Source organism: Phoenix dactylifera, chromosome 1 (assembly GCF_009389715.1).
Source record: "Phoenix dactylifera cultivar Barhee BC4 chromosome 1, palm_55x_up_171113_PBpolish2nd_filt_p, whole genome shotgun sequence".
Lineage (NCBI taxonomy): Eukaryota > Viridiplantae > Streptophyta > Magnoliopsida > Arecales > Arecaceae > Phoenix > Phoenix dactylifera.
In genome coordinates, this window is record NC_052392.1 from 25,219,161 (window position 1) to 25,232,899 (window position 13,739).

Sequence of the window (13,739 nt, forward strand, 5' to 3'; positions counted from 1 at the left end):
ACCACCTTCACTGAGTCCTCCTCCAGGATGATGCATCGGGCTTCCAGAACTTGCATTGTATAGGAAACACCCTCCCATGCGGCCCTGTAATATCAACTAGTGGACTGCATTTTGCACAGATCTTAAATCACTTTAATTTTTTTTCTTCGGTTGCTGCGCAGATCTCAAAGTGGTTATTGTGCGAATCATTCTTTCCTGCGAAAGAAATAACCTGGCCCACAAGAGACTAATTAACATCTAAAGTTATTTTCCGAAAAAAAAAACAAAACCGTGGGTGCTGAACATTGGCCAGCTGAAGCTTGACGAAGCCGAGTTACATGACTCAAAGACGCGTCCTCTGCGTCTTTCCATCTCTTTCCCCTTCCATTGGCTGGGTTACGGTCATCTCCAGATGGAAGTGCTGGTTTGGTCTCATCACTTCCTCCAATAATCCTTCATCCACGTAACGTTTCATGCTTATCCGAAAGGACCGAAGCTCTCCATTATACATTTATACTTAATATCAGGAAGGCATTATCGTATGCTGATATCAAAAAGGCATTATCTTATGCTAATAGCAAGAAGGCATTATCTTATGCTGATAGCAAGAAGGCATTATCTTATACCGATATCACAAAGGTATCATTGGAACCTGACGACCCATTTGCTATTACTCTTGTATCCTTCTTTTGTTTTAAAAATTCAAGGGAAAACAAAAATTTAACTAGACTTTATAAAAATTTTCAAGCTTTTGGTAGAAAAGAATTATTGCTGAAGTCAAGATAAAAGTAAAAATTGGCAGAATTTTTGTACAATTGCTATCTTTAATGTCAATCTTTATATGGTACTTTACTAATTTGAAGAAAAATGAAAAAAATAAAAATAAAGATAATACTGAATAAACCTTAAATTACTAAATTATTGGCAACATGAGATGAAATGACTTCAAAAATCTCTAATTATCTAAGAATGAAGCTCTTTGTACTTAATAAAGATTATTTATCTTAATAATGATTACTTATGTGTCAGTATAGTCATGTCTGTTTTCTCAATATTTTAAGAGAAAAATCAAATCCACCTTTCTACCTTATATACATCCACATGTCGTAGGTTAACTCTAATCGAAATCAAATCCCCACCCTCTAAATGGCATGGGTGATGCCATTGGAGCAAGATCTCAAAGGTTAATTTATTAACATTTTGTTGATATTTTTTTATTGAAAGTTGTAAATTGGGTAATATTAAGACTGGCATACGTTGTAAATCTATTCATAATAATTTAACTTTCGAATATCATGATTTTTAATGTGGTAGAAATTGTAATTTTGTTCCATTTATTTGTTCGAAATCTAAGATATGTTGGCATTTCACCTCCTATCAGCATTAAGTTTTAATGGTTAATTATTGGAAGGAAAACGGGGAGTTTGAGTCCATCAGGAGAAAGCCTTAGCATAAGTCGTAATCTAATTCAACTTGAAAACTTAAGCCATTAAGTTTTGGATCCAATCATCTATGCCAATCTATCTATCTCCTACTAATTATTCCATGCAGAACTAAACCTCACATGTGATTGACATTCTCTCTCTTCATGTGTGAACCAACTTCAACTCTTCCCGAGTCCAATCCGCCACTCCCAATCAAACTCTGTGCCAAATCATTTTTATTAGTGCACCACGTATTTGAGCTCCATTAAGAAGTCCACTATTTAAGAGCCACACTTCATCATACTATGTTACTATTCAACCCCAAGAGTCACCCACTTTCCAAGAGCTATATTTTACTGCACCTGTGCAGGAGTACACTTTTTCAAGAACTATACCTGAGCTTATACTCAAATCTAACACTTTGCTCCATCGAGTCCACATATCAAATTAGCTCGGTACATTGCTGCCACCATGACTCAGCTCTCTTGGCCTGCATACAATTATCATCCTTCATAAGAGCCATAAATTTCAACGCTTTTATAGCTCCAAAAGTCGCTTAATGTCATCAACCATCGATTTTAATACCACTTGTCCGAAGAAAACTGAGACTTTAAGTCCAACCAAAATAAGACCTTGATGTAGAAGTAAGAATCCAATAATTAAAAGCTTAAGTCATTAAGTTTTGGTCCCAATTACTATATGAATTCATCTATCTTTCACTAATTGTTGTATGGAAAACTAAATTTCACACATGATCCTCAACAAATTGATTTACATGACAATAATCAAATACTCAAGTTAAAAGTTATTAGGCGCAACTAGGTATATATCACATTTGGATCTAGTAATTTACTTGTGTTGAATCCTCTTCCTCATTTCCCTTTTAAAGTAAAACAAATCCTCACATGCATGAAATTTAGCAAAACTCAATTACTATAATGGAAGATGCTAAAATAAAGTTAAAAACCAAGGTTTTTTTATTTTAGAAAAGGTTTTTTTGGGGATGGGGGGTGGGGTCGGGCTACATGCATGGGTGACACTAATCCATATTTTTTTTATGCCATTTTTTTCAAAGAAAAATTCAATTAGAACATAGTTTAAAATGATCATTCTGTCCATTGGAAAGGCAAAAAAAAAATCTATCTTCAAATGTTATTTTTTTACATCTCTTTATTTTCAATAAATTATAACACTTTTTTTTGGAAACGAATCAACTCGCGGAAAAAGAGGAAGAAAGCTGTCTCCAATACGTGGGTCCTACAGATAACACTGACAAACTTTTTCGAGGAAAAATAACTAAATCTATAAACAGATTCCACTAAAAATCTAGCTCAGCTGGTCCAATCTTCTAGAAGGAGCTCATCTGAAATCTAGCTCGGGAGGCACGGGACTGTGGCTCCAATCTTCTGGATGCTGAAGGCCAGAAGGCCAGAAGGCCGGAAGACCGTGTATTTTTTTTGACCTACCGCGAATGATATAGATGGGTCTTCCACTTGGTATTTTCTTCGTTTAATTATGAGTGGGTCCTAAGCTTTTGCAGTAGCCTTTTCAGCTGGACACGTCACCAGGCCTTTCAGAATCTTTCAACTTGTGGTGCTGGCAGGTTTCTATAGCTCCTTTTCAACTTGTCTTCTAGAAGGCTTCTTCTCTCTGTGGTGTCGTGTGGAATTGGCCTGCGATGTATATGGCCGAGGATGCGGCCATGAGCCGAACATCACCTCTTACCTCATGGTTTCTGGAACGTAGTCTTCATAGCTTTCAAAGGAATTTGGCTGGATTCCGTCTAGTCCAAAGAATGGAAGAGAGTTGTTTGGTTTCTCCGCTGCAATCCAAGTGGATCTTCTCCTCCTCTCCCTATCTTGCTTCTAGAGACTTGCTATGGTCCTCAGGAAGAGGGATTAATAAGTAAGAAAAGAATTAAATATCGACTGTAGTTTTAAAAATCTAAAAGTCCAAACCCGAACTTGAAAGTTAGCTGAATCAAATTGGTTGAAGAACTATCTAGCAAATATCGAACATCAAGACTTTATTGTACATATATACAATTTATAATTTTATAATAAAAAATAAAAATTGAGATATCGATGTCTTTTTGATGTATTATCAACTATTATTTGCATGTTCGCATCGAGCACTATAAGAGGTGCTGAGGGTATCCTCCCAATATGTGCCATATGATGAAAATTAGATATATTGGACTTGCAGGGATGGATGAGAATATTGGTAATAATGGAATTTTGGGATAAGTGTGGAATGGAAGTCCTAATACCTTTATATGCCATTTGTATTTTTATATTTTTAAGCTAAATATACCAAAAACATGCTCCAATAACTTGCTTCGAATGAAAATTTTCAAAAAAGGTATTGAAATGAATGATAGTTAGTGTTTAAGACTCAATCAAATAAATAACTCAGATTGAGTTTTGAGTAACCCGATGAGTCAGCCAGTTAAGACTGATATGAAACCTACTCAAGCAAAATCTTCTATTGAGTCGGCTTGAAAGTTTGCTGAGTTAAGTGACTCGGTTGAGTTTTGAGTCGACTGAACAGGTTTTTAAGCTACGATATCAACAATCCTTTGCAATGTGCTTTGTTATGTTATTCTAATTGTTAATTCTGATTTCAGTGTTGCTGTGGTGCTTTTAAGTTTCCCTGGAGATACATAATCTAGGCCACAAATTCAAGAATCAAGGATCTTAAATGAATGACTGGGTAATCGATAGTACAAGTCACCAGAATTCGATTTTTTTTTCTAACAAAACAATGTCCATGGGCTCATGGCACCACCATAAATTACACTCTACCGGCATCTTCAATAGCACACATGGTCAGGCCTTGCTCTTCTAGCATTACAATGTGACTACTGCTGTGATGATTCCAAACCTCAATATGTCTGCAGGTTGTGAAGGTTAATTTGATAAGCCTGTGTTATGGAGCATAAGGATATAAACTAACTGGGGGCATTTCAGTAAGAGTTTGACATCAGTAACCCTACAAAATGCTAGTTGATTGACTGTCATGTTCCTCGTAATAAAGTCATTCCCTATGGTGAATTTTGGAGCTTGGCAAAGGCAAACTAATGCTTAACACTCCTTGTTTGCTTAACACCATGCTTAACTTTCTATGCAATATCTTTTGAGGGAATCCCATATGCAATATTTAGTGTTACTTGTACTTAATTTCGTGGGGAAACTAAAAGAAGGAAAACATATATGCTTCTTCCATCGTTCCATGTACGATTCAACTATTTTACTTGTCTAATTTAAAATCAGGCGAAACGTAGCTTAATTAGGTTATAACCAGAACCGTTTCAATCATTTTAGCACAACTTCTTTTTTTTTAAAAAAAAAGCTGCATATGCATGAACAAAAACGTGACAACCTGGAGTTTTTGGTTGCTACCTTTCTTGGCTGAAAAGGATCTCTTTTTGACTATATCAGATGGATTTTCCGATGAATTATAATTATTAATCTGTCAATAAATTTTGTTAACAGGTACTTCCATCATGCGATTATTTCATTATTAGATTAAAAGGCTCAAAATGCCAAAATCTTTTAACTTCTTTGCTGTCTATTTTTGTTTTTTCAAAGATTTGTTCGACTAAATGTCACTTTCCTCATACCTTGGAACCACATTGAGTTTTTTATCAACACTGTTTTGTTTGGAGAGGAGAAAATGTTGCACCAGCTTGATGTAATTTCCATGGGTTTGTTTTGTTGGCAGCGGTTCAGAGGATAATGAGATCATCCAAAAGCTTGTAAAGATATTTTTACACACAAACAAAACTTAATGTTGTGAAGTTTATGTAAATATTGGTCTTGTGAATCCATTCCATCTGCACTCATGGATTGGTTACGCTGACTGCAGAGAAGAAATTTCATGTTGTCCATTTAGGTCAAGACAGGGTTCTATTCTCAATTTTCAGAGATAGGAAGAAATTAGTTTACAAACCCAAATGGACCTTCAAATTCTTGTCAAAGTCCAAGTTTAAAGCCACCTTGAATCTGGCCAAGTCTCACCCCATCTTGGTGCCAGCCAAGAAGTCCAGCTTCTGAGCTTCTACTTAAAAACCAGATACGATCAAATTTACTCAGAGGTTCTTGAAACATTATAATTTATGTTCGATGTCGAACAAATAGTATATAGGTATTAGAACTGATCATGGACCGGGTCTCGGGTCTAAACTCTGTTTATTTTTAATCAGGTTTTAGGCTTGGCCTATTTAAAAATTAACCTTTTTTTGCACCCAAGCTGGGCCCGTGATTAGCTCTAATGGCTGTGCCATGACAAACCAGATGTAAATTGAAGACCTACCATATTAAATTCAAGCTTTAAACTTGTGCTTGTTGCTTAATAATTTGTTAATTGATATTTTTTGCAGCTCCATTGCTCAGAGTTGGATTGTGCTGCTCTCGTTCCGTTTTACCAGCTTATTGGATTGTTAGAGCACCATCCATCTATCTCCAATGGAACCATTCTTGATCAACTTGGCCTTCTACTGCATTGACACAAACCATAGTTTTCAGTTCCATAGAATCTCTGGGTCTCAGACCCGGAACCAGAGCCCTTCATAAACTCCTTCAAGAACTTCAGAAACTACTTTAGAAGCCAAGGTTTAACAAATAATCTGGTTTCTAATGAAAACCGATACCCCCCCATATATTTCATAAAAACAATGATCTGGAGATTTGACAAGCTTTCTCAAGCCTTGAGAATTTGAACCCCTCCATCCCTACAATCTAAACATGTCAATTGTGCGCTTATAAAATTGAAATCTGCAAAGGAATTACTTTGCTGGAAAGTGTTTCGAGATACTGAAGCACCATTGGATTATCCTACCTTAAGTTATGTTTGAAAAATTCAGTAGAATTGAACTAGATTTTCTACAGAAATTAGGCCTCTTGGCCTACCCGGCTCATATTCTTCTAAAGGCGCCTTGTCCTAATCTTTAGCCTAAATCCTATTTGCGGGCTTGTTGGCCTGCAGGAAGAAAAAAAAAAAAAAACTTCTATGGGTCTTTTTTTTTTCTCTCAGAGGATTTGGGCTGAAGTGGTATTGGATTGATATGGGCTTACTCAAAAAGACTGTCCACTCCATGAATCCAATGGAGAATCTAGGCCAATCCTACTGAATTTCGCAAATAGGCCCAAGCAATTATCTTGCAAGGGCTGCTGGATTTGATTTAGTTGGAGCGGTATCATCCCACTTAATGGACATACGATTGTTTAACATCTTGTTTTATGACTTTTAGGAATACCAAATCTCCAAGGACTATATTCTCTGAATTATCCATCCTTTCTCTTTCTTAGCTGCATCACCCTCGCAACTAAAAAATTAATATGCTTCAACATTTTCTCTTCCATAGTTTCATAGGGCAATGTCCATATGGCCCTTTAAAGGCTCAAATGATGGGCATTGGCTGTGCAAGTTAGTTGTATCAAATATAAGCTGGCTTGCTCAAACCACCATGGTGTGGAGATCTAATTATTGACCGAGTGACCTGCCGGTTTCGAGTTCAATACAGATCTTATTAGGTCTAACCACATGGGCAATAACAGATAAAATGATGAACCCATTTCATGGATGGACCTGTGAAATTCCGATCCAAAATGGGTTCTATCATAGTATACATGTCTTTCTGAGTACATTTTTTGAAAAGAATTCTTGGTATAGAATATAATCAAACCACATTTAAGAAGAAGAACTACGAACTCCAACAAATGATAAAATGCATGATTATGATCAAGGCTGAGAGGTGGGCAGCTATATGAATCAATGATCAAGTGCATCACTATGATTTAGGCCATTGAAGTGCACTAGAATACTTGGGTATAGCATACAATCGAACAACATGGCAACAAAAGGCTGTAAGTCGAACAAATGATAAAAAGGCACATAACTATGATCTAGACCCATTCAACAAGCTACTAATTTTATATTAGATAATTTCTAAATACACATTATCATAGATTATATATGCAATACTATGTTTTGAGTTGAGATGTTTCGAGTTAGACTGGCTTAAAATGAACTCAAAAAAGTTAAAATTTTGATCCATGTATACAACTATTCAATTTTGGACCCAAATCCTGAATTGTTGGGTTGGAACTATGTTGATTTCGACCCTCTTTGCACCATCCAGAGGAGTTGGTGTGACATAACAAAAATCCATCAAATAATACAATATGCCAAGGTGCTTGGCAACAAAAAAAATTGTGCCTAGCCGGCGTTCCGTCCCTAGCAATTAAGAATAATAGAGCAACGATAATACATGGCTCTATAGTTGCAAAGTGGAGTGCTGACGACAACTGAGAGCATATATAATGAAGCCTCCCTAAAAGATCCCCATGACAGCCCTTCATGGATGCCTAACTTTTGGACTCACCCTGACGACTTGGCATCTTTTCCTATATATAATTAGGCTAATATGCCATTCCAAACTATAATCTAATGTAGCTGATCACAGCCTAATGGGACATTAGTGATAAGACCTTTATGCGCAAGAATTTCATGCATGCATCTATTCTTTGCCTTGTTATAATTAGCTTCTTTTCCTTTTGTGAGACTGTTGTTGTCCTCATCAGTTTATTTATTCTGACCATGGTGGGATGGAGGTTCTGATGCTCAATATCTTTAGGTGGGAGAGGTTAGGTTGTCCCCCATGGATTTAGACAAGAATAATCTTTACTCGCATCTGTTTCAGTGCTTTCTGGTTTAGGTGAGAATGATTACGCCTCGACAGCCTTACCACCTTTCAGAGTATCTAGGAGTAGATATATCTTTGGAAAAAGCTAACAAGGAGATATGATAGTAAATTACTTGGCTCAGCGAATCACTCATGGTCAGCAACTCTTCAGAATTGCCCGGGTAATCTAATTTTATTTTTCAGGACAAAGCCATTGAGCTAATAGGACATTAGTGATAAGACCTTTATGAGCAAGAATTCCATGCATGCATCTATTCTTTGCCTTCTTATAATTAGCTTCTTTTCCTCTTGTGAGACTCTCGTCCTCATCACTTTATTTATTCTTACCATGGAGGGAAGGAGGTTCTGATGCTCAATATCTTTAGGTGGGTGAGGTTGGGTTGTCACCCATGGATTTGGACAAGAAGAATCTTCACTTACATCTGTTTCAGAGCTTTCTGGTTTAGGTGAGAATGATCGTCTCGACAGCCTTACCACCTTTCAGAGTATCTAGGAGTAGATATATCTTTGGAATAAGCTAACAAGGAGACATGATAACAAATTAATTGGCTCAGCGAATCCCTCATGGTGTCAGCAACTTTTCAGAATTGCCCAGGTAATCTAATTTTATTTTTCAGGACAAAGCCATTGAGATTTTTTAAAAAAATTAGTTTCTTACAAATTTCAGATTTGGTTAACCCTAGTCAGATATCATTCCTAGTCATGTCACAACAATAGATATGACCCCAAAAAAAAATAATAATAACGCTGTCCAGTATCGCTAGACTACAGGAAAATAGGTCTTTCCCGGCGTTTTTTATAGGTTTTGCTAACGCTTATAAACGATGGTAAAAACCCCGCCGACGCTAACCAAAGCATCGTAAAAGCGTCGGCGATATCAGAGTGGGAAAAATTTCAGCAAAAGTATAGCTTTACCAATGCTAACAAAAGCGTCGGCGTATCCTGTTTTTCCGACGCAAAAAAGCGTCGGCATAAACTAGAACTTGGGCGTGGCGGATAGATGCGGGATTTTTTCTTACGGTTATATCAAGTTTTTACTGACGCTTTATTGCGTCGCTTAAAGATTTTTACCGATGCTTTTGGAGCGTCGGCGAAAGCGTGCTAGCAGTGGGGTTTTTAACGACGCTTTAATACATGGGGAGTGGATTTTGTAAAGAAATTTTTTTTTGAAAAAATAAATACATATTAAGAAACATATTATAACAATATAAACCTGCATTACACTTACATCAAAACAAACATTCAGATCATTCAAAAAATTCATATTGTCATATATGATGAAATTTACATAATAAGTTTAGAATTACAATGTATTTTGAAAAATATAAGAAAGATACATATAAAACTCCTTAGATAACAGTCTCAAAAATATCAGGGACCAGATTCAGTACCATCATCATCTCTACGAGCTGTTGAAGTATTAGAAATCTACACAAAAAAAGAGAAACTTTAGAAGTTAAGAATATGAAAATCATTAACTCATCAAAATAAGCGATAATTATGTACAGTCATCAAATATATATAGTTATTTACCTGAGGAGGGAGAAATCGCTGCAACATAGATGAAATATGCTCAAGCTGAGACAGCAAACTTTGCTGGTTCTGCTTCAGCTCTGCCAACTCTGCCTGATGGCGATCCTTCATATCTTCAATTGTTGTCCGAAGTCTACTAACTTCTGCATTGCTACTACCTTCTCCAGCATTTCTTGTATACATTCCCACTGCAGACAACTGAGTGGGGGTAACTCCAACGCCATAATCCCTCACTCGACCATAACGCTCTAGGCCCAATAATTCGGCGAGCACCTGAGCTTCAACATGACTGATCGCGTCGGATGATGATGACTCCCTGACACGCTCTGAAATAAGAGTTGTTGCCCTGTCCTATATCTCTCAAAAGAAAAAGTCATATTAATGTATGGCAATAATAGAACTAATAATAATATCGTTGAAAGATTCAAAGATGAATACATACAACTATATCTCTTGCCTCCTTCCGAACAAAACTACCATCTCGGTGGGTGTGAGTTATCTTATAAAATTCCACCTTACCCGGCTTCCTCCCATTATCATCCATCTACAACAAAAAATATATTGACAAGCTAGTTATCATGATACATGCTATATGATAGAACAGTTTAAAATAGTTTCAAAGAGTTTCAAAAAAACTTACAAATTCAGCTCTACGCCTAGCATAACTCATCGAGCTTGAAGTATGAGGAACAGTCTGAGAGGCTCGTGCAGCTCTACCAATGTTGAAATATATCTTTCCAAAAAAAGAATAAACAATATAATATATTTAATGTATAAATTTGTAATCTATATTATTAGTAAATACAATCTAAGGTATTGAAAAATATACACAACCTGAGCTTTCTCTGAAAACCAGTAGTGGACAAGCTCCCTCCATTGATGAGGGATTACATCAAGAGGACAAACACGGGCCACCTCCTCTTTAGTCATGCCCACGTGCTTCCAGTCCGCCTTTAGCTTCGCCTTATATTCTTTCCATTTGCGGTTGACGGACTTCAGCACCTAATCATGGCTATTTACAGGAAGGACAAACTTTTTCTACACCAAAGTCAAGAATGTTATAACAATGATAAATCAAAAAATAAAATTGTGATAGTAACCAAATTCAATTCTTTACCTCAATAACTTTAAGAAGCTCAACCTTATATGAAGGAAGCATTTCATTCCATTTCGTATAGTTGAGCGGACACAACTGACCCTTCCGCGCAACTGATCCCAGAAAAGTCGATAAAATGCTTGCAGCCCTCTTGATAGGCTGCCCCAGTTCATTGCATTGGACGACGATCTTCTCATCCTCACGTAGGCTCCACACCTGTGCTCGAGTGGGTCCTCGTGTCCTCCTCACTCTCCCCAGTCCATCTATAAAAATAAAATAAAATATCCATGGATTGTAAGAAAAATTAATATAAAAAATGTAAATCAAATTACCCTGGATGTGCACGTCATCCATGTCTGGACAATCAACAGGTGGCACGTGCTCAGACTGAGACTCGTGCTGCTAGAGCTCGTCGGGCTGCTGGGATCGTAGGGACTGATCGGAAGAAGATCCCACGGTGTGTGCTGAAACTCAACATCTCTGAATCGTTTTCCTCGCGGCATGTTGCTACCTAGTATGCACAAAAAGAAGCAATATTAGTTAAATAATAAATACCGAGTATTTAAAGGATTAAAGTTTCATACTGTACCTTCTAAGGAATTGAGACATCGTATGCGGTTCCATCAATTCGTGGAAATCATACGGAGCGCTGAGGTGCTTCTTTTTAACTAATGCATTTATAGTTCACATTCTATCCAAATCAGGTTATATACAAAGCTTTCTGATATATAGAAAAAAAAATGCTCTTAATTTGGAATTCTTTTAGATCTGCCTGATAAGTTTTTTAAAACTCTGAGCCAACACAACTGGTAAAGCATTCATTGAGCTGGGATGTGAAGGAGATGAAAAAACATAATCCATGCATTTCATAAGTTGTAGTTTTCTATAATAACAAAACATAACTAACTTGCTTTTGGCTTCTTATCATCTTTCAAGCATATGGCATGTAAGAATCTTGGAAAGGCCGGTAAACAATGACTAGATTAGGTATTGGGTTTGCACTACGGGAGAAGTGTGTATTGGATTTGCACTACTCTGTTCAGTAGTAGGAGCCTAGCTACTGATTCCCTTCTCTAATACACAACAGTATATAATTTTCAAGAATAGAATTTTGTTCACATTTTTCAAGAATAGCATAAATATCTTTTCTTTACCCTATAAGCACGAGGTGCATCTTTGTAATGAACAAATGGCAAGTGAGGGTTTTATGATTAAGTAATCTGGTGTTCATGTGAATATGTTTTAAACAGTAGCTTATGTTATGATTTTTGTCATTACGCTCATAATTCATGCTTCAAAGATAAATGAGTTCCTTTCACAAAAAGCTTGCTTCCTTCTATCTCATGTTATGATGTTTGTTGTTAGGCCCATGATTCATGCTTCAAAGATAAATGAGTTCCCATCACAAAAAGCTTGCCTCTTTCTATCCCACTATAGAACTAAGTTGATAGACACCTTTGGAGAATCTGCTCTCAGGCTGTTCCCCTCATTAGCATGTCTGCTACTTAACTCTTCCAGACAAATCACATAGGGCAACCACTTAGAAAGCAATATCACACATTTAAAGGCATAGAAACTAACTTTGAAAGCTGTACCTTCAACTATGGCTAACTTGATGTTTCAATCAAATTCCACCATAAGACTGCATCAGAATGGCCCCTAGCAAGGAGAATGTCTTCCTTGAAATTAATGGCACGAATTTGCTCAACGTTTTTTACAAATGGGATGGGAGAAGAAAAGTCAAATATGGGCATGATGAATCAACTAATATACTACAACTGTTTTAGCAAAAAATATATTAAAATTCAGAAAATTTATTCAATGATGCAAAAGGAAACTATAACAGAAAGTTGAACATAAAATTGCAAATCATTAATTAGCTTCTTCAAAAAGTCATATTGATTTCCTCATCAATCTCTCCTTTTCATACAAGTCTTAACCCAAGCTTGCGTGAAAAGCACAAAATCAACATAGACCTGACCAAATTGATACTTTTGAAAACATATAGCCAAAGTTACTTGATCCACTAGGTGCGTACTGGGTGCTGCTAAGGAAAGCTTTTCATTTCGAGCTTTTTATGAACGAGTTTTTTATGAGATATAACAGCTATTAGATATTTTTTATTTTTCCAGTATCCCTTTTCACAAGCATTATGCTATTAAAATAATAATTTTCCACTTTTAGCTGTTGCCATTATTCTTAACTCACATATGCACAAGAAACATCCCATGTTTGTAATCATAATTCTTCTGGCTTTTGCTACTAGATTCATCAAATCACATGCTTAATTTATTTTTGGCCAAATATGAAATTGTATATTAAAAGTAACTATATCATCTTTTAATGTTACCAAAGTACAATAGTGCATCACTCATATTATCACTACTTGTATAATCGGTTTTTTCCTCTTCATGTGACAATTGGTTTATAAAAATCTTAGGATTTTTAAATTGTCAAATAGACATTATTTACTTTGAAAGGCACAATTTGTTGAACATATTTCATGGTTGCTACATTATAGTACCCAATACACCCTTCTCTGATGGTAAAATTTACTATCATGTATGAAGGATGAATGGAATGTTGATGTAAAGTAAGATTGATTTATGAGGAGATTTTCACATGCTAACCTAGATTAATCCAAAAAATCACAGCGTGATTTAAGGACCCCAGGCCCAAACCAAGGAAGCCAACCAACATACGCATACAAGCTCAAAGCTTTCAGTATTACAACAATAGAGCTAAAAGAATTTTTTCTGAAAAAAAACAATGTACCTCCATAAAAGACGGTATGGAAATATCTAAGAAATATAATTTTAACTGCCCATTAAAAACCAACTGACTGCAAAAGAGTGGAAAAGACAATTATTTTGAGAGAAAACGAATTTACCTTGTCATCCCTTCAGATACCGATCGAAGAGGTTTTTGAACTGCTAGTTCAGATGCTGAGAAGGTTTTTGAACTGCTTCTCTCCTATGAACCGCTTGTAAATCAGTACTTT

General features: G+C 36.2%; 1 protein-coding gene across 2 annotated transcripts; it reads right to left on the reverse strand.

The window, feature by feature from the left end:
• Nucleotides 1–9,427: 9,427 nt before the first annotated feature.
• Nucleotides 9,428–13,739, reverse strand: LOC103717144. Of its 2 annotated transcripts, XM_039130551.1 has the most exons (6): nucleotides 11,071–13,739; nucleotides 10,477–11,001; nucleotides 10,283–10,375; nucleotides 10,085–10,186; nucleotides 9,643–9,993; nucleotides 9,428–9,537 (listed from the first exon to the last, which is right to left on the reverse strand). In XM_039130551.1, the coding sequence occupies exons 2-6, from the start codon at nucleotides 10,570–10,572 to the stop codon at nucleotides 9,481–9,483; spliced, it is 699 nt and encodes a 232-aa protein (XP_038986479.1). In that variant the 5' UTR covers nucleotides 10,573–11,001; nucleotides 11,071–13,739; the 3' UTR covers nucleotides 9,428–9,480. The 2 variants fall into 2 exon arrangements, with proteins under 2 accessions (XP_038986479.1, XP_038986482.1); XM_039130554.1 differs by having other exon boundaries at nucleotides 10,477–13,739.

Bases quoted from the DNA above. Each gene is read 5' to 3' on its own strand.
- LOC103717144 (XM_039130551.1), bottom strand. From the start codon at position 10,572: ATGACTAAAGAGGAGGTGGCCCGTGTTTGTCCTCTTGATGTAATCCCT. The intron at 10,376-10,476 runs GTTGTGTATATT...TTTTTTGGAAAG, and splicing joins GGTTTTCAGAGAAAGCTCAG to ATATATTTCAACATTGGTAG. The intron at 9,994-10,084 runs GTATGTATTCAT...TGAGAGATATAG, and splicing joins AGGAGGCAAGAGATATAGTT to GACAGGGCAACAACTCTTAT.